This window comes from Microcebus murinus, chromosome 14 (genome assembly GCF_040939455.1).
Source record: "Microcebus murinus isolate Inina chromosome 14, M.murinus_Inina_mat1.0, whole genome shotgun sequence".
In the NCBI taxonomy this organism is placed as follows: domain Eukaryota; kingdom Metazoa; phylum Chordata; class Mammalia; order Primates; family Cheirogaleidae; genus Microcebus; species Microcebus murinus.
This window is the reverse complement of record NC_134117.1, coordinates 76,991,085-77,017,789: the sequence shown is the minus strand read 5'-3', so window position 1 is coordinate 77,017,789 and position 26,705 is coordinate 76,991,085. Positions and strand designations below refer to the sequence as shown.

General features: G+C 43.5%; 1 protein-coding gene across 1 annotated transcript in view; it reads right to left on the bottom strand.

Annotated features, from left to right (window-relative positions):
- The window catches only part of LOC142860950 (DNA excision repair protein ERCC-6), an 89,161-nt gene extending 66,161 nt beyond the window's left edge, over nt 1-23,000 (bottom strand). Inside the window, exons 1-5 of the mRNA XM_076010304.1 lie at nt 22,829-23,000; nt 17,587-18,022; nt 15,125-15,245; nt 12,222-12,333; nt 5,620-6,364 (exon numbers count right to left, since the gene is read on the bottom strand). Coding sequence (XP_075866419.1) covers nt 5,620-6,364; nt 12,222-12,333; nt 15,125-15,245; nt 17,587-18,008 — 1,400 coding nt within the window. The 5' untranslated portion in view covers nt 18,009-18,022; nt 22,829-23,000. The remainder of the gene's footprint in view (nt 1-5,619; nt 6,365-12,221; nt 12,334-15,124; nt 15,246-17,586; nt 18,023-22,828) is intronic.
- Nucleotides 23,001-26,705: the final 3,705 nt, after the last annotated feature.

The window sequence follows — 26,705 nt, the reverse complement described above, 5'->3', positions numbered from 1 at the left end:
TGGCATCAACCTAGCTCACAGCAACGTCAAACTCCTGGGTTCAAGCAATCCTCCTGCCCCAGCCTCCCGAGTAGCTGGACTACAGGCACGTGCCATCGTGCCCGGCTAATTTTTTCTATATATTTTTAGTTGTCCAGCTAATTTCTTTCTATTTTTTGTAGACACAGGGTCTTGCTCTCAGGCTGGTCTCGAACTCCTAAGCTCAAACGATCCACCCGCTTCGACCACCCAGAGTGCTAGGATTACAGGCGTGAGCCACCGTGCCTGGTCTGAAGGAGTCTTTATCAGACCTTTTTAACTCAAAATTATTCATGTAAAATAAAGTAAAAAATGGGACACAAGAAAAAAACCCCTTTAGGATAAAAAATGTATTAAAAACACACAATCATACAGGGCACATAAATAGGCATCAAGACTACAGACTCAGGCCGGGCGCTGTGGCTCACGCCTGTAATCCTAGCTCTTGGGAGGCCGAGGCGGGCGGATTGCTCAAGGTCAGGAGTTCAAAACCAGCCTGAGCAAGAGCGAGACCCCGTCTCTACTATAAATAGAAAGAAATTAATTGGCCAACTGATATATATATAAAAAATTAGCCGGGCATGGTGGCGCATGCCTGTAGTCCCAGCTACTCGGGAGGCTGAGGCAGAAGGATCACTCAAGCCCAGGAGTTTGAGGTTGCTGTGAGCTAGGCTGACGCCACGGCACTCACTCTAGCCTGGACAACAAAGTGAGACTCTGTCTCAAAAAAAAAAGACTACAGACTCAGGTTACATCAGACCATGAGGTAAATTCTACCCCCATCCACACCATACTTGTCAGGTCTCCTAGACTCCTGAGCCATCTCCCCAAATCCTCATCCAACTCCCAGATCCCAGGCTTGGGTTTTTGGTTTGGCTTCTAGTCAATAGAAGTGGAGGCAGCTATGTGTTGATTCCTGGCACCACCCTGTGGTCATACCTAGATACTGCACCTTCCACTCAATCCCACAAATGGAAAGAAACACATTCACACAGCCCTGCCTCACTTCAAGCTCAGCTCTACCTCTTAACAGTGAGATGGGGGCAGGCGGGGAGACTCACACCTGTAATCCTAGCACTCTGGATGGCCAAGGTGGGAGGACTGCTTGAGCTACAGTGAGACCCTGGTTCTACTAAAAATAGAAAAAACCTAGTTAGCCAGGCGTCATGGCACATGCCTATAATCCCAACTACTTGGGAGACTGAAGCAGAAGGACCACTTGAGCCCAAGAGTTTGAGGTTGCTGTGAGCTAGGCTGACGCCACCAAGACTCTGTTTTGAAAACAAAACAAAACAAAAAAACAGTGAGAGGGTGGGCATGCTGATTAACTTGGAAGGGCCATGATTTTAACAATGTAAAGATATGTATGCACAGGATCAAAGACTGGAATGCCACAGAGAAACATAAAAAATAGAGGTAGTTTTTAGTCTTAGTATTATCATATTTTCACAGTCAAAAAAACAGGGAATCAGGCCGGGCACAGAGGCTCACGCCTGTAATCCTAGTACTCTGGGAGGCAGAAGCGGGAGGATCACTTGAGTTCAGGAGTTCGAGACCAGCCTGAACAAAAGCGATACCCTGTCTCTACTAAAAAAAAAAAAAAAATAGAAATAAACTAGCTGGGCAACTTAAAAACATACATATATATATACACACATATATATATGTGTGTGTGTGTGTGTATGTCTGTGTATATTAGCCGGGCATGGTGGCACATGCCTGTAGTCCCAGCTACTTGGGAGGCTGAGGCAGGAGGATCACTTGAGCCCAGGAGTTTGAGGTTGCTGTGAGCTAGGCTACTGAGTTGAGACTGTGCCTTAAAAAAAAAAAAAAAAAAACAGGGAATCATCAGAAATGCTAAAGGGTGGGGTTTGGGGGAGCCTTCAAAGCATTCAGTGGTACCAACCCAAATCTATTTCAGGCTGTGATGATCTCGGCAGCTTATCCCACCGTGCCAGGTCACCTGAGAAGACTCAGGCACCACCTACTGAAGAGTCTGCTTCTCAACTCTCTGCCGGTTTTTACTGATTTGGGGTGGTGGTGAGTTTGGGGATTTATCCCAGAGGCAATTATTTGCTGACTTTGGGCTAAGCAGAGAAAAAAGCATTACGTTCTCAAACCCCAACATCCTTACCAACAATTCTTTGAGCCACCCCAAAGGCCTCCTAAATGGGAACATAGTTCTTTCCAAACAAGGGCTTACAGCAGTGAAGAATGCCACCAACCTCAGGTCAGGATGATGGGAGCTCAGTCAAAGCACAAGTTCCGTGCCTGACTTCTCCCGACCCTGACTGCACCTCCAGCTGTCCAGGCGGAGCCCAGGCACTTGCATGCTGCAGATGCTCCCTGAGCAAGTCTGATGCAGACGCTTGAGAAAAACCAGACCATCCATGGCATACAGCACCTAGCTGAGGCTCCCCTCCTGCCCCCCCCCCCCCGTGTAAACACAATTGTGCAGGGCAATAGAAGAGAAGTCTAAACACATAAACTGACACATGAACAGAATCGGCCAAAAACTACGGCCTCAGAAAGGAAAATTATTTAAGATCTACTCACACACATCCAACAGTTTCTGCCAATACATCAGAATCACCTGAGAAAGCTTTTTACAAGTACTGCCCTCTAGCCCCCACGCTAGCATCCCAGCAGTGAGGTCCCCAGTGGTTCTACAGTGTCAGCCTGTGGGCTGGAAGCTCAGCTTTAGTCTGTGCTCGTTGCCAAGGAAGTACATACAGGCTGTGAGGTTCGCAACTTAAACAATAACCACTGGCAAATGGAAAAAGGAGCCTGGGGAACGGGTTTAAGTCAAATGATAAATGCTAACCTTAGTGAGGAGAGACAAAACTTCTTTGCAAGTGTGACCTCTCACTCAGGATGCAATCTGATCTATGTCCCACAACCTGACCAGGCAGTGCTGGCCACTGCTGGGGAAAGAGGCCAGAGTAGGGAGAGTAGGGGACATTTTTTGTTTTACTTTCTCAGGTCTGGCAATTGCCTGGCATGAATGCTGCTGGTCCTCCCACTCTATGCCCAAGACAGACATCTTGAAGGGCCTGTAGCAGACCTTCCCAGTCTTCCCAAACAGAGCCTCAATCTCCCCCTGAAAAGACTCCCCAGAGGTCACAGCTGGCTGGTGAGGTGAAACCCACATGCCCTCCGTGTCCTAATGGGGAAAGCTTAGAAACGGGGCCTCTCTGCACATCACGGCCACCACACCAATCTCCAAGGCAATCAGAGCTCCTGAGGAAATAATGTGCCTCCAAACCTAAGCAGTTCCTTCCTTCTCAATGATGCACCCAGAGTTTTGGGGCAAATGAGCAAAGCTTTTAACTCACATCATAAGGTCCGTGTCAACCCTATCAATCTGAGCTACCCAGTAGACAAGGCCCTGCACTGTGTGAACTTCCTCCACAGTCTCCCTCAAACATCTCAGTCTGAATTCATTATTCCCTTCACACTTGGCTAGGTCCTATTTGTATCCATGTTCACTAACAGACTGCAAATTCTTTGCCGTAAAGTCTTGAAGCCAGCCTGGTTCCATGCACTCCTGCTGTGGAAGCAAAGATGAAGTGACCAGAGTTGACCTCACATATGTGTCAACTGGGAAGTCAATCAACAACACCGAGGTGACAAGGAGTGGGGGACAAGCGCTCTGATCTTGACCACCCTGAAGGGGAAAGGTGCACATGAAGTGTCTGGTCTCCTGCGCACTCTGGCTGCACAGCCAGGACTAGGTAAGTGGCATGCAGGTGCTCACCAGGAACACTCATCACTCAAACACTGAAGGTGTGTTAGTTCTATTAAGTCTTTATTTGGCTCCTTGAGCTCCCGGGCCTGCAATTTCTAATGCAGCAATGTATTTTTAAAAAGCACTAAACCCCACAATCAAGAGCCATACCGTAATGGAAACTCTGGTAGCACAAAATTAAAATGAAAAAATGTATGTTTTCTAAGACCTGAATACAACTGACAAGAATGAATAAGAACCGACAGAACATTTACTTCTCAGCAGTGTCTCACCTATGCTGTGTGACACGAAAGGATATGAAAGTCAAGGAACATCAACTGAGAAGCCATGCTCCACACCCAAGGTGTACACAGAAGAAGGCAAGATAAACATGTGGGGAGGGAAAATACAGTTTAAAAAATGGTTAAAACATCGAAGATTGAGCTGAGGTCATGGGCCAAAACAAAGAAAGCAGGATCCTGAGTGCTACTGCCCAGCTCCAGGAAAGGTAGAAAAGGCTTGGTAGGAAATTCCCACTGAGCATCAAAGACACTAGTTAGGACAAACCCAGAGCTAATACAAGGCTTATGATTCTCAAGATGAGAGAATAAAGGAGATGGGATATCTAGGAGTCACCCATTCTCACTCCCACAAGTTTAAAAGAGCATTATAACTAACAGGCTGTAACCTCAGTAAAAGGCATCTAGCCTGGGTACAATTCCTAAATTCTAACTCATTTTCTATGTTTTTCTAACTTTATTCTGATCATCCACCATCAAACCATTACTAAGACAAGCAATCCTAAAAGTCTTCTTCTTTCCTCAAGGGAACACATTACAATTCCAGCCCATCTACAAAGATCAACAACAAGTAACAAAATATAGTGACTGGCAGTTCTAAAATGTTCTTAATATGCTTCTCAATCCTGAGCATTTTCTTTTAACATCCCCCAATCCAAAGAGCACCAAAGGAAATGTAATACAAACATTTCAATGTGGATATTTGCACTTTAACAGCTTTAATAACTATAGCTATAAAATTTTAAGAGCTATCGTATTTTGGTGGCAATTAAGATTTATTGATATTTCTAAAATTCATTTGAGATTTTACTCTAACTTTAGCAAAATATTGGCTTATGATCTGGCTTTGGAAATAATAAATTGTTTTACAATCTTAACATTATTAAGAAAAACTTACTGCCATGAAATTAAACTAAACCCACATTTAAAATTCCATCAAAATAAATTGCTCTTGATCAAAATGATATATTTAAAACATATTTAATATTGATCCAATTTAATAGGAAGACTATATACTGCTCCATTTATAATCAATATGTTGAGACTAACACTTATATTAATTCTCTACAGTAGTTATGAAAAAGACTGACACTGCTCACTTTTCAGGAGTATCCAGTGATATTCCTCAAATAACTTCACAGAAATTAAATATGCACAGGGATTAAAGTTTCAGCAAGAAATGACAAATAAAAGCCACTCCTCAACTATGTACTACTACATAGCTGTAGTAGTAGCTACAAGTGTCCAAGGTGACACTTAACTCTGGGTGTGAAGGCCACACAGCTGATGCTCAGTCCTCTGTATGCACCTTGCCCCAGCCTCCCCTTACGCTTTCCATCTTACATTTACCTTCAAATCCATATAAAGACCCAGACGCACAAGCATTTGGGGCCAGCTCTATTAAGAGCGCAGGGTCCTCACTGGTTCTAGCAGGCTAATGCTATAGGAAGTCCAACCTCTGCCTGAAGAGATGTCTAACATATTAAGCTGGATCTAGACTGCCTAAGTATTAACAAGCCCACTGCCTCAAATAAAGTAAGCAGTGCGATCTGTTTACAATCCCAGCAGACTGACCTTAACCGCTGCTTATAATAATCTTCATCTCCATCGTCTCGGCATCTCGCTACTTTCCGACCTGCTCCGCCTCCTCCTCCTCCTCCTCCTGTGGCTTCAGATTCTTCACCAGAACTTGGGAAAAAGTCGTCATCAATCTCCTGCACAGAAACTTTCTTCTGCCGTTTCTGGCCCTTGAGCACAGGCCTCAGCTCATAGTCAGTGCCATCTCTGGACAGGTCTGCCCCTGCCCAATCTGCCTCGTCATCATCCTCCTCCTCGGTGGGCAAGTACTCGGACTCTTCACTCTCAGAGTCCCCCTCTGCCTTTGGCCTCACATCTGACTCCCAGGGTTTCTTTCCCCTTGGCAATCCCACTTTCCCCTGGAACTGCAGAGCCCTCTTCTGGAGTTTCTTTATGTGCTTTTTCAAGCGCTTATCTGTTTTAGAAAGAACTTTGGTTTTCTTGTTTGGTTTGTTGTCATTTTCTGTTGGGTTCAACTCAGGTGTGACTGAAGTTGGAGCTTTTCTAGCTGTTCTTTTATTATAAGCTTGCTGCTTTTTCCTTTCAAAAGACAGCTTTGCTTGATCTGCCAAATACTTTTCAAAGCCTGATTCTTCATTAAGCATTATTTTTCTAGGCTTTTTCTCCTGTTTCTGAGGGATCTGAGTACCAAAAGGTGTCATCTGGCCAGTGCGGATGAGCTCTTCCCAGGCAGTCTCCTGGACAGGCATAAGCATGCTGCCAAGACAGGATGGCCCAGCTTCTGAAAGAGTAACAACAATGCATTTGGCGCTAGAATAAACTTTCTAAGAGTACAACGGAAATATTCACTTATTCGATAAACAGTAGACACCTATAAATAACTTGTAGAAAACACATCATCGATGTACTAAAGCATATTATACGTAGAGAATAAAATTTATTATAGCATTAATCATGCCATATTTAATATATTCCTATTCAAAAAGGTGATTTCTCAGTAACTTGTCTCCAAAATATCACACTATAAATAGAGTGCATCTAAGGATAGACCTATTACTATATAAATTAAACAGTGATAAATAGATAAATTTAGCTGTGTTTCCTTATCAACTGAGGAGTAGCCTGTGAGGAAGCAATCTCCCAAGTTTCCATGTCATTGCTAACACCAACATTAAGGTGGACTTAAATTCAATAGATAATAAAACTAAAAACAGGCTAGGCGCGGTAGCTCATGCCTACAATAGCACTCTGGGAGGCCAAGGCGGGCAGACCCTTTGAGCTCAAGAATTTGACAGCAGCCTGAGCAAGAGCATGACCCTATCTTTACTATAAATAGAAAGAAATTTGCCAAACAACTAAAAATATAGAAAAAATTAGCCTGGTATAATGGTACATGCCTGTAGTACCAGCTACTCGGGAGGCTGAGGCAGGAGGATCACTTGAGCCCAGGAGTTTGAGGTTGCTGTGAGCTAAGGTGATGCCATGGCATTCTAGCCAGGGCAACAGAGTGAGACTCTGTCTTAAAAACAAAACAAAACAAAACAAAAAACTAAAAACAGATATCTAAAGGATCAAAATGTACCTAAACAGGAAGAACATAAATATTAGCTCTATATTGCTAAACATGGTAGTTACCAGTCACCTATGGCTATTTCAATTTAAATTAAGTTAAAAACTCAGTTCCACAGTTACACTTGGCCATATTTCAAGTGCTCAATAGCTACAAGAAATGGCTACCACAATGGACAACACAGATGAAGAACATTTCCATCACTGCAAAAAGGTCTACTGCACAGCACTGTGTTAGATATATGAAGTTAACTGACTTCAAGAGATGGAACTAAAATTGGAAGTTATGCCATAATAAGTGTAAAGCTACCCAGAAATCATCCCCCTTTCAATAGCTGAAATTAACCTCTGGCAAAATTACTTTACCATGTAGCTGAAATACCAAAAGATCTAATACTTAAGAAGGAATCCATATTCTAAAATATACAATTCTTACAGGCCAATGATACTACAGCCAGTATTCCATTAAGCCTGCACTGAAATAAAATATACATCAGAAAGTACACCAATCATAAGTAGCCAATGAATACTGAGAGAAAAACACATAAACTAGCACCCAGATCAAGTAATGGAAATTACTAGCAACCCCAGACGTGCCCTTGGGCTACCTCCCAGCCTCTACTCACCCCCAAGATAATGATGGACCTGACTCCTGACACTGTATTTGAGTTGTATTGGGCTCAGAACTCGATATAAATGGAAATGTCAGTGCTCTTGTGGCCACCGTCTTTTGCTCAACATCATGCTTGTGAGCTACATACTTATTGTTGAATGGAGTTGCAGTTTGTAAATTCTCACTACTGTTGGTATATTATTATATGACTATACTACAATTTTTTCATATCACTTTTAATGGACATTTGGGTGACTTCCAGATTTTGGCTACTAAGAATAATGTTGCTATGAATATTCTGGTACACATCCTTTGGTAATATATATAATTCTTTGGTTATGTTAAGCTTTGCAGACATTGCCCATTTTCCAAAGTGGTACCAAAGTGGCACCAAAGTTCCACCAAGAGTGTTTGAGAGTTCCAGCTGGTCCACATTCTTGCCACTCCCTTTTAGCTATTATGGTAGGTGTATAGTGGTACCATATTGTGGCTGTAATTTGCATTTCCCTGATGACTAATGAAATATCATGCCTTTTGTAGATTCATCAATTTTTTGGACAGCCTCTTTTGTGCAGAAAATGTTCAAGTCCTTTGCCCATTTTTCTCTTAGTCTGCCTTTAAAAATAAAAAAAAGATTTCTAGTTTTTCATACATTCTGGATTTGAGTCCTTTGATTCATACATGTATTGCAAATACCTTCTCCCACTCCAAAGCTTTTCACTCTCTAAATGACACCTTTTGACAAACAGAAGTTCTTAGTTTAGGCTGGGCACAGTGGATCACGCCTGTAATACTAACACTCTAGGAGGCCAAACCAGGAAGACTGCTTGAGCTCAGGAGTTCAAGACCAGCCTAAGCAAGAGTGAGACCCCATCTCTACAAAAAATAGAAAAATGAGCTGGGCATGGTGCACATGACTGTAATCCCAGCTATTTGGGAGATTGAGGCAGGAGAACCACTTGAGACCAGGGGTTTGAGGTTGCTGTGGGCTAGGCTGATGCCACAGCACTCTGCCTAGAGTGATTGAGTGAGACTCAAAAAGAAGTTCTTTGTCTCAAAAAAAAAAAAAACTGAGTCTCGCTTTGTTGCCTAGGCTAGAGTGAGTGCCATGGCGTCAGCCTAGCTCACAGCAACTTCAAACTCCTGGGCTCAAGCGATCCTTCTGTCTCAGCCTCCCGAGTAGCTGGGACTACAGGCATGAGCGACCATGCCCGGCTAATTTTTTCTATATATATTAGTTGGCCAATTAGTTTCTTTCTATTTATAGTAGAGACGAGGTCTCGCTCTTGCTCAGGCTGGTTTTGAACTCCCGACCTCGAGCAATCCGCCCGCCTCGGCCTCCCAGAGAGCTAGGATTACAGGCGTGAGCCACCGCGCCCGGCCAGAAGTTCTTAGTTTTAATATAGCTCATTTAACAAATCTTTTCCTTTACAGTGAGCATTTTGTATCCTGTTTAAGTCTTTTGCCTATCCTAAGATCATGAAAATGTTTTCCTTATGTTATATTCTAAAAACTTTGTTTTACTATTTACATTTAAATCTATAATCCCGAGTCTATTTTTGTACATAGTGTAATGGGTCAAGATTAATTTTATTTTCCTGTGGACTAACCCAGCACCATTTATGAAAAGATCACTCTTCTCCACAGCACTGCCTGCCACCTTTGTAATGAATCAAGCGACATACATGGGTGGATGGGTCTATTTGCTGAACCTTCTATTCTGTCCATTGGTCTATCCTTATGCCAATACCACACTATCTTAATTACTATAGCCTTAAAATAGGTCCTGATATTTTATTCTTCTTCAAGATTGCCTTGGCTATTTTTGGCCCAATGCATCTTCATACAAATTGTAGAGTCAGCTTGTTAATGCCTTCCCCATCCTTACCCTACACTTTCTATCCTATGCCTTTCCCCTCAAAAAACAAAACAAAACAAAACAAACCCTTGAAATTTATTTAAGGGTTGCACTGAAACTGTAGCTGGGTAGAACTGACACACTGACAAATCCAGATTTCCCAATCCGTGATCACAATGTATCTCACATTTATTTCGATCTTTAATGTTTCAACATTTTATAGTTATTAATATAGAAAACATTGTAGAAAACTACATTTTTTGCTAAGATTTATTTTCAGGTATTTGATTTTGATTGTATTGCTAGCTCTATTAAATTTTTGTTCCTGGCATATAGAAATATGACTGAGTTCTATATATTGACCTGGTATTCAATGATATTGCTAAATTCACATAATAATTCCAACAGATTGTCCACAGATTCTTTTGGATTTTCTACATAAACAATCATGTATTCTGTGAATAATGATGGTTTTATTTCTTCTTTTCAATCCTTATGCTTTTTATTTCTTTTCTTCCATTATTACACTGTCCAGTACAATGCTGAATAGGAATGGTGATGGTGAGTACCCTCACCTTCTCCCAGATCTTAGTGGCAAAGTCAAAGTTTTGTTTTGTTTATAATTTGTCCTCACCCCACCTACTTTCAAGAAAGGATTCTTTGTTAGGTAATCCTCACCACCACCTCATAAAATGGACCACCAAACGGAGACCAGGGGAAAGGAAACCTCAGGAAAGTAGGCGGCTTCCTAGGAGGAGAGGAGAAGCAGAGGCTACTGCACTTATGCCTATTGTTTGGGTTCAAACAGAAAGGTAGGGAACATAGCCAAGGTCCTTACCTAGGCAATGCAGAGCTAAACCCACAAAGCCTGGGCTCTTAGGCACTCTGCTCCACTGCCTCCCCAGACAGGACGGAGGAGGGAGAGCAGTAAGAGAGACCAGGAGTATCAAGTGTTGGCTGGTGCCTAGATGAAGAGATACAGCAGGAACCAGGAGCTCATAAAAAGAGCAAAACCAGAAGTGTACAGATTTGTAAGACACTAGAACCTTGGTGGCTGCCAAAACCAGGGGATTAGATTATTTGGGAGTGGGGGGTGTCATGGGTATAGCAGAACAAGAAGAGGGCTCAACAAGAAATCCTGAGAAACATTAGCATTTAAGATAAGGCCAAGAAAGCTAGCAAGAAATAACTAAACAAAAGTAGTCAGAGAGAGGACAACCAGGAGACAGACAGAAATCTCAGAAAGCATAGGAAGCATCAGCTGCTGGAGACAGGCCAAATGGAGGAAGGGTGAAAAGGGGCTTTTGGATTTGGGGAGGTGAACTATTAACCCTGGAAAAGTTTTACCGAAGTAGCAGCAAGGGTGAAAGATAGCAGCAGGTCTGCAATAGCCAGACAGGAACAAACATCTATTACCAATGAGAAATATGGTACCACAGCAGCAGAAAGCACTGTCATAGGCCTAATGGATTCTGAGAGACTGAACTTTAAAAGCACATACTTCTGTATTGCCTCAATTAATTCTTCATAACAATTCTCTTATTTTACTGAATAAACTTCTGGAGTTAGTAGAAAATAATTGCTTGTAGAACTTAAATATTAAGAAGGCTTAATCTATATTTCAAGTAGTAAATGACTAAGCAGCTACCAACAATTTCTAAACACACACACACAAACACACACACACACACACACGCGCATGCACACAATGACTGCAAAGATATTTAGTTCTAGAGCTTATGCAATTTCCCAAAAGGTTTTCCAAAAAACAACCATCCAAGGCAGTAATATAAATGTAATCATGGCCATGGTATAACCTGAATGAAGATATCTTTTGTTAAACAACAGAACTGATGCTTGGAAAGCCTGCCAAATACAGTTCTTAAAGATACGTGAGATCAATTCTACAAATGTGTATTGAGGCTGGGCTTCCAACATGTAATTTAATCATCAGGTTAGTTGTCTTTATCAGATTAACTATTTAAGAATGTTTAAGATTTCAAATTTATTAAATGTTATAATAAATGTGCACCAGCAGCCTCCAGTGAACTGAATTAAAAATTTCTTTTCTTTTCTTTACTTTTTTTTTTGAGACAGAGTCTCACTCTGTTGCCTGGGCCAGAGTACTGTGGCGTCAGCCTAGCTCACAGCAACCTCAAACTCCTGGGCTCAAGCGATCCTTCTGCCTCAGCCTCCCAAGTTGCTAGGACTACAGGCATGCACCACCATGCCCAGCTAATTTTTTCTATATATTTTTAGTTGACCAATTAATTTCTTTCTATTTTTAGTAGAGATGGGGTCTCGCTGTTGCTCAGGCTGGTTTCGAACTCCTGACATTAGCGATCCTCCCGCCTCGGCCTCCCAGAGTGCTAGGATTACAGGCGTGAACCACCACTTAAAAATGTATTTTCATTCTCTTTATAAAAAGGAATTTGGTTCTCCAAGTATAGTGAATACAATTTTCCTAAATCTTTTTTTATACTAAGGCAAAAATGCATTTTTCTCAAAACCCAGGCAAAGACTAAAGAGACCCTTGACTGACCACAGGCATCAGGCATTGATTCAAGAACACAGAGAAACTGCTCACAGCATCCTTACCTGCATCCTCCTCCTCCAGACTGGCATGGTCTAGTTCAATTTTTACCTCTGTTCCTCCAAGGATGGCCTGGAGACGTTTTTGTTTTGCAGTGATCTTTTTTAGCTGCTGTTCCTTAAATGGTAAACATTGAATACAGAAAACAGCAATGACATGATTGTTAAATAAAAAAGATAGCATTATAAAATTTTAAAATTTTAGGCAAAAGTAAAATAAAGATAAACAAGAAATTCCATACATTGCCATTACTAGTAAAAACCTTATTTGAGTAATTACCACTTTTCTAGCAAAAAGTGGGCCTCAGCGTTCCTAGCAGGCAGCCTTGCCCCATACACTTTCCTGACTGGACAGCAGACAGCTTTCCATGTGCCCAAACACTTAAGTATGTGCACACTGACTTAGGAGATAGAACTGCTCTAATTGGTGCTCCCCATTACACATTGGGCAAATCACTAAAGCTCTCTGTGTTTCTGACCTTAGCAGCCAATGGGCTATGGAGGCCAACAGGCCCTAGGGGTAAGAAATAAAAATACAAATGATCGGTCAAAAAAGTCAGTCCCCTCTGACAACTATCATATTTATGACTGTCCTTTATAGTATTCTACTGATCACAAAACTTTAAAAGAAAAATATATTTTGCTATGCCTCTTTACCCTGCCCACCCCAGACTCCTCTTTCTCCTGTTACCTTCAACATGACCAGAACTGGGATACGTGGCCTTCCTGGGGCCTCCCCAATGAACTGGGCCTATGGTACCTGGTTCATCTTCCAAAGGTCAAGAATATTTCAACTCCAAATATGAGCATGGAGGCGAAATCCTGGACATAAATACCAACTGCGACAACTGTTTTTTTCTCAGTCTTTCTCTCAACAAAATACTGTTTAAAACACTTTCCCTCTGAATAGTCTATCTCTAAACATCAAGGAGCTGCTAAAGACAAGAATATATAATATAAAAAAAAAGTATATATATATATATATACACACACACACACATGCACACACACACATACAGAATATATAAACCTGAAGTGGCCTGAAGTTTGGTCCACTCTGCCCTTGAAATCCTAGCCCACCAGATACCCAAGAAGGGCAGGGAAGGCCTCTGCACATCAACTTCACATCGCTTCCACAAAAGGTCAAATGTCTCCTCTCTGATTTGATATGGGGGGACCCTGCTGCCCCAAGCTACTGCTAACTCTGACTTTTGGGCTGTTATTCCGAAGGTGAATGAGAGAAGATAATAAACTGGTGAGTGGAAAGTAAAAGGAAGGCCACATGAACTGAGTCTATGCACACCCCCAAGAGAGCTTAAAGAAAAGATCAAGGACTCTACACGCTGCAGCAAATCAACTGTAAGCACCAGGACACCGTTAGTCACTTTGGATAGCAGAATTGAATGATCAAAACTAGTCATTCTGGCCGGGCGCGGTAGCTCATGCCTGTAATCCTAGCACTCTGGGAGGCCGAGGTGGGTGGATTGCTCGAGGTCAGGAGTTCGAAACCAGCCTGAGCAAGAGCAAGACCCCATCTCTACTATAAATAGAAAGAAATTAATTGGCCAACTAATATATATATATAAAAAAAAAAAAAATTAGGCCGGGCGCGGTGGCTCACGCCTGTAATCCTAGCTCTCTGGGAGGCCGAGGCGGGCGGATTGCTCGAGGTCAGGAGTTCGAAACCAGCCTGAGCAAGAGCGAGACCCCGTCTCTACTATAAATAGAAAGAAACTAATTGGCCAACGACTATATACAGAAAAAATTAGCCGGGCATGGTGGCTCATGCCTGTAGTCCCAGCTACTTGGGAGGCTGAGACAGAAGGATCGCTTGAGCCCAGGAGTTTGAGGTTGCTGTGAGCTAGGCTGACACCACGGCACTCACTCCAGCCTGGGCAACAAAGCGAGTCTTTGTCTCAAAAAAAACAAAAAAACAAAAAAAAAACTAGTCATTCACATCCACTGCAATGTATTTTTTATGAAGGGTTATATAAATCCTAAAAACTGTTTCAACTTCACAAAGCTGTACAAAAGTTCTAAAAAATGTTTCGAACTTCATAAAAATAACATCCTAAGTAAGAGATGTTCCCTACCCTTAAGTTCTCCAACCCTAAGCACAGCCCCAGTGCATCCAGGTACTGACTGTAACATCAAGCGGGAAGGGCCAGCCTCTCCGAACAGTGAGCAGGAGTGTGTGGGGTGATGGCTGCATCAGCAGGAAACAGAGTGGAAACAACTACAGCAAGCAGGGGCTGAGCAGAAAAGAGTTCACATAAGACCAGCAGACTGAGTGAGAGGCCAGCATGCCCAACAGGAGCTAGGTGAAAGAAATGGTGAAGCAAGAATGACTATGTAGTGCACACAAGTGAGGAGGTAAGCAATACCAAAAAGAACTTATTCTCAAATATACAGACAGTCCCCACCTTACAATGGTTTGTGATTCTGCTGCTTTATAATGGATTTAGCAGGACACAACCCCGTCATATACTGAGGAACTTCTGGACTTAATGATTTCACTTACAATTTTTTACTTTAAGATGGGCTTCTCAGGGTATTAAATGCATCTTCGACTTACAGTGTTTTCAACTTATGATGCATCTATCAAGACATAGCACCACCATAAGTTGAGAAGCATCTGTATACATATGAATGCATGTATCAATGAATGGATGAATGGATGTGTGTGTCCACATATCTGTGTGTTGTTAAAAATGTTGTATAACAGAAGACATTAAAGGAAAACAGCTAAAAGATTAAACATACAAAAACAACCCAAAATTTCTCTATTGTAATTATAAATATTTGCTTCATATCTTATATGTACTTTTTATAATACTTCCTAAATTATTAAATGGGCCTAAATGATGACTTTTACAAAAATGCAATATTTACATGTCATTTTGAATCACCTTATTATACTTCTGTCGTTTTACAGAATCTAGTTTCCTGTTGATGTCTCTGTTGATGGCAGCTTGAGGGCTAAGTTGTTCAATAATTTTATTGATTTGCCTTAGGGATGACATACATGACCTGAAAAACAAGACAAATTATCTATTTTTCAACTCTGGTAACATTTTAATAGCATAACATAGACAGAAATGCTAAAAACATGTCCCTTTTACTTATTAACTAAAAGAAACTAAACCAGAAAGCACATGCTTACCAGCCACAAATAGAATTTGAAGTATCAATAGAGGTTTGAAATGGCTGCTAGTGGTTTTTTTTTAATCTGGCTGATTTAAATCAGCTCATTCTCATTTGTAAGCAGAGTCACTTATTCAACATTTTTTTTTCTTTTTTTGAGACAGTGTCTCACTCTGTTGCCCGGGCTAGAGTGCCATGGTGTCAGCCTAGCTCACAGCAACCTCAAACTCCTGGGCCCAAGTGATCCTCCTGCCTCAGCCTCCCAAGTAGTTGGAACTACAGGCATGCACCACTATTCCCGGCTAATTTTTTCTATATATATTAGTTGGCCAATTAATTTCTATTTACAGTAGAGATGGGGTCTCGCTCTTGCTCAGGCTGGTTTCGAACTCCTGACCTTGAGCAATCCACCCGCCTCGGCCTCCCAGAGAGCTAGGATTACAGGCGTGAGCCACCGCACCCGGCCTGTACATGGGTTTTTAAAGCCTATTATGGAAGCCTTCCAAAGTTTCCAAAAGTCTTAAAAATGCTTAAGCATTTTCTTATAAAAATCATGTATCTGTAACAATAGTTTTCTTTCATAGAACTGGAAGATCCATTTACTGTAGCATTAAACTTTGTGCTAGGGCCGGGCGCAGTGGCTCACGCCTGTAATCCTAGCACTCTGGGAGGCCGAGGCGGGCGGATTGCTCGAGGTCAGGAGTTCAAAACCAGCCTGAACAAGAGCGAGACCCCGTCTCTACTATAAATAGAAAGAAAATTAATTGGCCAACTAATACATACAGAAAAAATTAGCCGGGCATGGTGGCGCATGCCTGTAGTCCCAGCTACTTGGGAGGCTGAGGCAGTAGGATCGCTTGAGCCCAGGAGTCTGAGGTTGCTGTGAGCTAGGCTGCCGCCATGGCACTTACTCTAGCCTGGGCAACAAAGTGAGACTCTGTCTCAAAAAAAAAAAAAAAAAAAAAAAAACTTTGTGCTACAAAGAAAAAAGAATCAATTTAAAATAAATTACTCCTAAAACAGACACCATAGAATTATAGCTTTCAATTTTCAGAACACAAATTCAATATTCTTGAAACTTGTGTAATTTGCTGTTTGTATCCTTTGTGGCTTTCAGGATAAGCAATGCAAGTTACTAGCCATCAAAGGCACCATGTACTACCAGCCATCCAGTGGCATCCTCCTGAGTGCCTGGAGACTCCACAGCACTCTCCTCTGTCAACTCTGTAGGAAGTAGCCCCATCTCTACGTTCAAATGTAAAAGGTATGTTATTACAAGTTGAGGTCCTCAACACTCAAGGTCAGACTGCAACTATGCAAAAGCACCAGCTACTCAAGAGGCCAAAAGAACACAACAGGGAACTGTTAACAGACAACATGTTCTCTAAGTGCCAACAGCCTCCAGCCTTCCCAGCAGCCCCTGTGACACTGCTCCAACCCTCCACTCAGTCCAGTTCTCACCTTCTCTTTCTCACTTGCCTGACACTGCCTAGAATACTGCCTGATGGGGGGCAGATTAGCAATGATGAGTGAGCTCAACCCTCCCTCCCTCGCCCCCCTCCTCTACCCTCCCTTTTGCTCCACCAACCTTGGCCCAGGTCCAGCACCTTCCCCCTTCCCCACCAATGTGCTATGCTCAAAACAGCTCAAGTCCATCTTGCCTCTAAAACACAAATGAAGTCTCCACAGGACTTCATATTTCCTTATAGAGTCAAAAGTAGGACAGAAGAAAGGAAAACCAGGGAGCTCTTTCTCATTATTTCCAGAAGTGCAAATCTGAAAAATTGCCAAGGACTGAACACTTGGTTTGGGGACAAGCTGGAAAGAAACTACAGACAAAAACGTGAGGGGGCAGGATGCATTCCTGGTATAATGAGCAAGAAACACCTGAGCTATAGGTGCACTTCTCCTGAGACAAGATTGTGCACATACTGGTGAGTCCTAGAGCACTTAGAATAGCCCTCTCTCTAGGACATTATGCAAGAAACAGGCTTTTGTGAGCTGACTTCTGTGGATAATGCTGCTCCTGAGGACAACAGCTAGGGCCTCACGATGAGGTTGAGGACTGCACTTACTGACCTTGTCCTCCAAACTTGCAGGAATGCTGGAGCTCTTTATTACCTGAATTTCCCTGTCACATTTTTTTTTTTTTTTTTTTTTTGGCTATCCCTACGCATTGTATCCCTGTCACATTTAAATACAAATTCTGAAGATGGGCCAAACTCACGTGAGGTCATCCACAACTGACCGATACTCCTTCTCTGCATCAGCGAGCTGGGCCACACGGCTGGCCTCATGGATTGCATTGTCCACCTGCTGAAGCACACACTGCTCTAGCACATCCTGGTCATAGACATCCACACCCAAACCCAGCAGTTCAGGGGCCTGCGCACTAGGCTCCACGGCCTGGATCTGATGTCTGTCTATGTGCAGCAGGGCCTGCCCCCTCCTTGGAGCTGCTGATGCACACCCCTCAGCAGAGGTGGATGGCCCTTCGTCAGGGGAGCGAGAGTAGAGGCATTCCTCCACTTCCACATCACCATCAATTTCTTGTTTGACTGCCATTTCTTCATTATTATTGACATGTTGACTTTGTAAACAATCTTGCTCCTGAGTTTGACTTGAGTAGGGGATTCTCTCATTTGGCATCCTCTACAGACTATCTAAAAGGAAAAAAAACATTCATATGCCGGATTATCAACTGGTTATACAGAATTGATCATATACAGTTTCTTAAATATTTTATAATTAAAGTAGACTGATTTTTTTTTTTGAGACAGAGTCTCGCTTTGTTGTCCAGGCTAGAGTGAGTGCCATGGCGTCAGCCTAGCTCACAGCAACCTCAAACTCCTGGGCTCAAGCGATCCTCCTGCCTCAGCCTCCTGAGTAGCTGGGACTACAGGTATGCGCCACCATGCCCAGCTAATTTTTTCTATATATATTAGTTGGCCAATTCATTTCTATTTATAGTAGAGATGGGGTCTCGCTCTTGCTCAGGCTGGTTTCGAACTCCTGAGCTTGAGTGATCCTCCCACCTCGGCCTCCCAGAGTGGTAGGATTACAGGCGTGAGCCACCGCGCCCGGCCTAGACTGATTTCTTAAAAGATCAACATCCTTCCAATTAAATGAATTCAAGTTTCCAAATACTAACTTCTTAAAAGGGCACAAACTATGTATCTTACTGAGTTCTGAGAATAACTAAGAAAAATTAACCAAAAAAGGAAGAAATGGAGTATCATCAACAAAGAACATTTGGGTAACCAGCTAAGAAAGGCGGCAACCAAAATCTTGAGTGATGCCCATGAATGTTCTCCAAAACAGCTGAAGTCATTTGGCTGCCATTTTCCGAATTAGCATCTTCATTTCATTATGGCACAATTTTTATCATAGTAGCATGATCAACTGTAATGTATAGAATCAGGGATGTGAGGAAGTAGCTCTGTATGAATCAGAGACTAGAAACTTCTAGGCTGAATATCAATCCAGTAAAAAGGAACTCTGAACAAATCTGAAACTCAGAAAGATTAATTAAAATGTTCTCAAAAATAACTCCCTTTCAATTCACAATATAATTTCTCACCCATCAGGTTGGCAAGAATGTAAAGTTTGGTAATATCCAATACTGGCAAGGAAGAGGAGGAGCTGCACTCATACATTGTTGGTGGAAATAAATTAGTAAAGCCCTTTTGGGGGACAATTTAGCAATATCTAACAAAATTTTAAATGCACCTGATCTTTGCCCAGAAATTCTAGTTCTAGATATTTATTCCAGAGAAATACTAACATGTATATACGAGGAGGCTTACTGCAGTATGTCTTTAGTAGTTTAATGTAGTCATTAAGTATTTTCCATGCTACTGATATAAAAAACCTTGTTAAGTGAAAAAAGTCATGGACATAGGATGAACACATTTATGTTGAAAGAACAGTGTATCCCCATCTGTGTGTATGGAATGAACACAAAAAGATCTGGAAGGATACATACCAAACCTGCAACAGTTGGGAGGGGGAAGGAGAAAGGGAAATTTCACATTTTACTCTACACAGGAACTGATGCTTGAAGGAGAAAATTTTCACTATATTACCCACATAACTATAACATCTAATAAATACATTAAAAAGCAACACAATAAACAGGAGTCAGCCTTGCTTTTTAATTAACTGTGAAGAAACTAAGGTATCTTTCAACGCAGAAGCTTTATTTCTATGAAATGGCCACAAGTTCCCCCAACGAGCCTCTCTCCTTCCTCATCAAATAAAACAATCTCACCAGCACAGCACTGGGAATCAAAGAATTGAACATTAACTGCCCCCAGAGACTCCCTCTCTACTGGAGAAGTGTGTCACTAGCAACACACCAGGGCCGGTCAGCCAGTGGTGACATGGACAAGAGGCCACATGAACACAGAGGAGGCAACAATACATTGTGTCTAGGGCCCAAGAAACATCATGTAGGAATTAAGATTTGAATACCTGGCTCACAGTCTGATACACAGAGGTGCTTAATATCTGCTGAAAGTAAGGCTCAGAGAGGAGTCTAAAATAATAAAAAGTTTGGACTGGACAGCTGAGTCACCAGTGAATTCAGTCTCAAAAACAAGGCTCTCAAAAAGGCAGGCGATGGGAAGCAGGGAGAGGTACTTACGTTGCCAGTGCCCTGGGCAGCATGCAGACAGAAATGCAATCTGAGCTCAAGGTAAGTATGGGCACATGTGGCTACATCCACAGAGCAAGCAGCTCCCGAGTTCCCAAGGCCACCAGGTACCAGAGATCATTTTAGAGGGTATGAAGAGGCTAACACTGAGAAGTTTAAAAGTGAACAACACAAGTGAGAAAGTTCTTCCTCTTTGGGCCCTCTGACTTTTTTCAAGAGAAAAGCTCAGCTTGGTGCTCAGCTCCCTTTCTGGCTAAGAGCTTCTGCATTAGCTGGAAATGTTTTCATTTTCCTATTTGTATGCATACAGGGATTTGTTTTTAAGTTAAGAAAAAAAAAAACATGTCAATTCAACCAAAAATATTAAGTAATAGTATTGTAGTACAGAAAAGGTTAAAAAGAATGAAGCTTGGGGAAAATTTCTGGTAACAATAAAGAAGGAAGAAAGAATGGTTAACAGTAGGTGATATAGCAAGTTCACATGAGGAAATCAGAAAGGGTCCAGTGAATTTGGACACCAACAGGTCACTGGTTATCTTAGAAGTTTTGTTTAGGTGGAGCAACAGGGACGAAACCCAGACCGTAGTGGGTTATGAAATGAGCAAATGAGTGTATGAGCAAATAGCCACAAGGGAGTAGCCTATCCTTTAAGGAGCTTGGCTGTGGAAGGAGACAGCCAGAGTGATAAAGTAATAATGAGATGAGAGTGGGGAGAGAAAAACTAGGGCAAGAAAAACTAGGGAACATAATGGCTAGAGGGAGAGGAGGAAAATAAACTACACAGAAAGTTGCACAAGACAACACTGCAGCAGGGAAAGGTCAAGAGCAGAAATGAACAGAAGGTACAACACATATTTCTCTCACTCTAGCAGGATGACTCTTTTTTTTTTTTTTTTTTTTTTTTGAGACTGAGTCAAGATGCTAAGGAGAAAGCCATTGAAGTAACTGGCCTTGGGGTCCACACTGGGTAGGTTTTTGTTTTTTTTTTTAAAAAAAAAAAGCACCAAAAGGGGGCTGGAAATGGGATAAAAGGGTCAGGAAGGCACTTAAGAGCCTGGCTGTGGCCAGAACAGCAAGCCTGCCAGAAGTGAGAGTTGGAAACCAGAAGGCTTCTATCAGAAGGTTAAAGAAGAGTTTCAGAAGTAAAATAAGTCATATTCAACAAATAGTAAAAGTCAATTACACTAAGCAATGTACTAGGTTAACTAATTCCTATCCCCATAGAGCTTAGAGTCTTTGGGGAAGACAAACATTTAAAAAAAGTAATACATATACACACACCCACACACACAAAAAAACTTGTGATGACTGCTATATGAGGAAACTACAAGACTCTTTCCAACAAAATGAGAGAAACCTAACTGAAATTAAGGAGGTAGGTGGGAGGTCAGTGAGGCCTCTCTGATAGTGACATCTGAGCCAAGAGTTAATCAGGCCAAAAGTGGAACAAATATGTTGCAATGAAACCTATAATTTCTAAGGCTGGGACGACCTGATGCATTTGGGGAAATGGAAGGCTGGAACAGTGAGAATTTTTTACTTTTTTTTTTTTTTTTTGAGACAGAGTCTCACTTTTGTTGCCCAGGCTAGAGTGAGTGCCGTGGCGTCAGCCTAGCTCACAGCAACCTCAAACTCCTGGGCTCAAGCGATCCTCCTGCCTCAGCCTCCCAAGTAGCTGGGACTACAGGCATGTGCCACCATGCCCGGCTAATTTTTTGTATATATATTTTTAGTTGGTCAATTAATTTCTTTCTATTTTTAGTAGAGACGGGGTCTCGCTCAGGATGGTTTCGAACTCCCAACCTCGAGCAATCCGCCCGCCTCGGCCTCCCAGAGTGCTAGGATTACAGGCGTGAGCCACCGCGCCCGGCCAAGAATTTTTTACTTTATTTTAGAGTTAAAAAGATCCAGTGAGAACTCCATTGTATAAATCTCACAGGGTATCTTCTAATACACTACAAGGCTTAATCATGTGGCAAAATAGTATCTTCCTTGTCCTCCCCCTTGAGCACTTGGGGGATTCAGTGGCCAGGGGCCAGGTGGATCCTGGTTTGAAGGGTTGGTCCTACACATACACAGTTCTGAGAAGGGGCTGGCAAGGGCAAGATCACATAAGGCCTGGGAAAACATGAGCATGGATTTTACTCCAAGTGCAACAGAATGACTTTTAAGAGTTTTAAGTAGGGTGATGATGCCATGACTCAATTTGTTTGTAAAACACTACTTGGACTACTGTATGGATAACGGATTGGAGGGAGCAGTGAGATGATGGAAAACGTTCAGTAGAAAAATGATGGCAGCTTGGAACAGGATGCCAGCAATGAAGAAGGACACTACGCTATGTGGGCAATCATGGGACAGCATTGCCAAGCGGACTGCTCAAGCCTGCACATACTGTCCATCGAACCTGACTACATCAACGCCCAAAGTGACGGACATATATTTATCCGGAAACTCTCTTTCAAATAACAACTCCAGTATTTTAACCAAAATAAACTGGGCCCGGCCGACGCTGCGCGCAGGAGCCTTATACAAGTCTGGGAATTTGACGTTTCGTCCCTAGCCCACTTGGCCAGGGCCACAGCAGCAGGCTCCGGCCGCCCTAGGTGAGCGCGCGCCCCCGCATCACTTCCGGTCGCAGGTAAGCCGGCCGGAAGTCGCGCTCCCAGCCCCACGACCGGCTCCCCGCCGCCCGCGCGGAGAGACTCCATCACTGCGGCCGGAGGCCAGGACGCGGGCCGCAGCCTCTCGGGGAGCCTGAGCCGGGTCCAGACACCCACCGCCTGACATTCAGCCTAGCCGGCCGAACACTCACCACAGGGCCGCGCGGCCGCCACACGGAAGCAGAGACGCCGCGGCTGCCGCCAGCCACCGTGGAAGCCGGCCTCACTAGCCTTGGCGCATGCGCCCTAGGCTGGCACCGCCCCCAACAGCGACGCAGGCTCCGGCTTGCGCGATGAGGCCGGCGCATGCGCCGGGCTGTCTGTGTGTTGTTATGCACAGGCGCGGCCACGTGGTTTGAGGCACTGAGCGCAGCCTGGCCTTTGCACCTGCGTGCTAGGCGGCAGAAATGTGGTCGCCGCCGCTGGCCAACTGGGTGGCTTGGGGCTGGCACTTCACCTCTGGTGAGAAATACCTCGCTAGTGAGGCAGTTATAAAAATTAAAAGAGATATTTCCAGAGAGAGAGAGGTGTGAAGGTAAATGCTTGCAGTTAACCATGAATCCTAAAGAAAAAGTCAGCTTGGGGAAGGGAGCAAGCCTCACTTTCTGGTCGCCAGCCAGGCCCAGTGGGCGTTGTCATTTTTCTTATTGGTTGGCGTGTCAATGAACACTTGAGAACTAGGGAGAGGTCTTATTTATATCTGTTCCTGTCCACCTGTGTCACACACCTGGGCTGGGGTAGTGTGTGTACGTAGTGGGCCTGCATAAATGTCTTGATTGCATTAAGTCAGTCATTTAACATGACTCTGCAGATCTCGCAGGTAGGCAAGAATTTTAGCTTGCAGCGTTTGAAGAAATAAGATGTTCATGCATGGGTTCAGAACAAAGGTAGGAAGTTGAGTTTCGCCTGAGGAAAACAGCCACCAGAGATCAGTGGTGGCTGTACAAAATGGAGCAAAAGCAGAGAGAACTTCTCAACGCAGGGATTCCAGCGCTGGGAGAGGGTGAGTGTAGGGTGGCTGTTCCAGGGCCCTGAGGCAGAAAGTCCTCTGGGAGTGGAGTGACTTCGGGTAGTCACCAAGTCTGCCTAGGGAAGTGCCTTCCTCATTTTTAAGCCTGAAGCTGGACAGTAGGAGAAGGGTTGGAAAGGGAATCAGGTAATGCTCAGTGATAACATCCTGTCACTCCTGGCAGCAGCTCCAACCTGTGTTGGGGCATCCCACATAAAGACTTAACTTGTTTTTTAAAAAATGAAAAAGAATTCTAAGAATCTCTTGAATAAAGTATTGAGAATAGTTCCAGGCGCTGTGGCTCACAACTGTAATCCTAGCACTCTGGGAGGCCGAGGTAGGCAGATTGCTCAAGATCAGTAGTTCAAACCAGCCTGAGCAAGAGCAAGACTCCCTCTCTGCTATAACAGAAAGAAATTAATTGGCCAACTAAAAATATATAGAAAAAATTAGCCAGGCATGGTGGTACATGCCTGTAGTCCCAGCTACTCAGGAGGCTGAGGAAGGAGGATCATTCGAGCTCAGGAGTTTGAGGTTGCTGTGAGCTAGGCTGACCCCGTGGCACTCTAGCCTGGGCAACAAAGTGAGACTCTGTCTCAAAAAAAAAAAGTATTGAGAATAGGCTGGGTGGGGTGGCTCATGCCTGTAATGCTAGCTTTCTGGGAGGATTGCTACAGCTCAGGGGTTTGACACCAGCCTGAGCACAGCGAGACCCCGTCTCAAAATTAAAAAAAAAAAAAAAGAGAGAGATAATAGGCAGTTGATAGGATATTCGTTTTAATGCTTCAACATGAAAGCAGTTAGTGGTTCTTAACCATTTTGAGAATAAGGTTCCCTTTTTAAAGTATAGTCTTTTGGAGACCCTTTATATGTCAATCAGAATTTGGACAGGAGGCCAGCCACGGAGGCTCACGCCCGTAATCCTAACACTCTGGGAGGCAGAGGCCGGCAGATCGCTCAAGGTCAGGAGTTCAAAACCAGCCTGAGCAAGACCCCGTCTCTACTAAAAATAGAAAGAAATTAATTGACCAATTAAAAAATATATATACAAAAAAAAATTAGCCACGCATGGTGATGTGTGCCTGTAGTCCCAGCTACTTGGGAGGCTGAGGCAGGAGGATCGCTTGAGCCAGGAGTTTGAGGTTGCTGTGAGCTAGGCTGACACCACGGCACTCACTCTAGCCTAGGCAACAAAGCGAGACTCTGTCTCAAAAACCAAAAAAAAGAATTTGGGCCGGGCGTGGTGGCTCACGCCTGTAATCCTAGCACTTTGGGAGGCCGAGGCGGGCGGATTGCTCAAGGTCAGGAGTTCGAAACCAGCCTGAGCGAGACCCCGTCTCTACCAAAAATAGAAATAAATTAATTGACCAACTAAAAATATATATACAAAAAATTAGCCGGGCATGGTGGCACATGCCTGTAGTCCCAGCTACTCGGGAGGCTGAGGCAGTAGGATTGCTTGAGCCCCGGAGATTGAGGTTGCTGTGAGCTAGGCTGATGCCACGGCACTCACTCTAGCCTGGGCAACAAAGTGAGACTCTGTCTCAAAAAAAAAGAAAAAAAAAAAAAAAAAGAATTTGGACAGGAAAAAGATAGTATACTCAAAAAGGGAAGTGGAAGAGAGTTAATTATCTTTACAAAGATGTGGGCAGATATGTCCAAGAAAAAGTGTTCAAGGAGCCTGCTCTTCCTTCCAAACCCTTTAATAAGGTGCTGGAAATTTTCTAAGAAAAAAGATATTCAGAGAGTGTTTCAATTGACAGCAGCTTCCAGATGCTAAATTCTGTCTTCTACTTGGTCTTTCGAAAAACACAAAAATGGGGAATAGTTTCCTCCTGGCTATGGTCATCATGAAAGAGATGGGTACCTAGGATGGAGCCATAAACAGGTCAAGCTGAAGCCTACCAACAGGAACTCTAAAAGTGGAAATTCTACAGCCAACCCTGCCAGCTCTAACATACAGAGGATAAAAGGGGGATTTTTAGTAACGAATTCATAATATACATTTATGAACCTTGAAGACTGGATGTCAACCAAGGTATCACTCCTTTCTTCCTTGTATCCAATCAGTCCCCAAGTTCCACTGGTTCTGCCTCCTCCATAGCTTATACACCTATCCCATCTTCTCCATCCCCTCTGTTTGGTTGCCTTGACTAGTGCAACCAGTCTCTAGCTCCAGTTTTGTTCCCTTCCCATTTAGTTGCTAAAAGGGTGAATCACCCAAAGGAAACGTTTAACATACAGGCTGTGTCGGAGCAGCGCGGCTGGTTTGCTCCCACATTCACCCAGGTGCAGGTGGGCTGAGTCCGAAAAGAGTCAGCACAGAAGGAGGTTTAGTGAGTGTTTTTTTTTTGTTTTTTTTTTTTGAGACAGAGTCTCACTTTGTTGCCCAGGCTAGAGTGAGTGCCGTGGCGTCAGTCTGGCTCACAGCAACCTCAATCTCCGGGGCTCAGCGATCCTACTGCTCAGCCTCCCGAGTAGCTGGGACTACAGGCATGTGCCACCATGCCCGGCTAACTTTTTGTATATATATTTTTAGTTGGTCAATTAATTTATTTCTATTTTTGGTAGAGACGGGGTCTCGCTCAGGCTGGTTTCAAACTCCTGACCTTAAGCAATCCACCCGCCTCGGCCTCCCAAAGTGCTAGGATTACAGGCGTGAGCCACCACGCCCGGCAGTGAGTGTTTTTATAAACGGGACAGCCGAGCCCCTCCCACCTGCCCTGTGCTTTGTTTCTGGGCCGAACTAGCAGGTGAAGAATTGCTTTCTGCTACGAGCAGTTCGCATATGGCAGAGGATGGTGGGCAGAACAGCTGTTTGTAGTAAATTCTTCTTCAAATGACCAACTCCTACCACCGCTTTGCCCAGTCACATCCATCCTGCTCTGGCATCATCCTTATCAAGAGAGCTGGGGAGGGACCGCTTGGTCTCCACCAGGGAGGGGGGGAGGAGTGCTGGCTGCCTCTGTCTGCCAGGTCTACAAAGCCCGGACTCCCCAGACCCCTGCGGCTGTTGTACA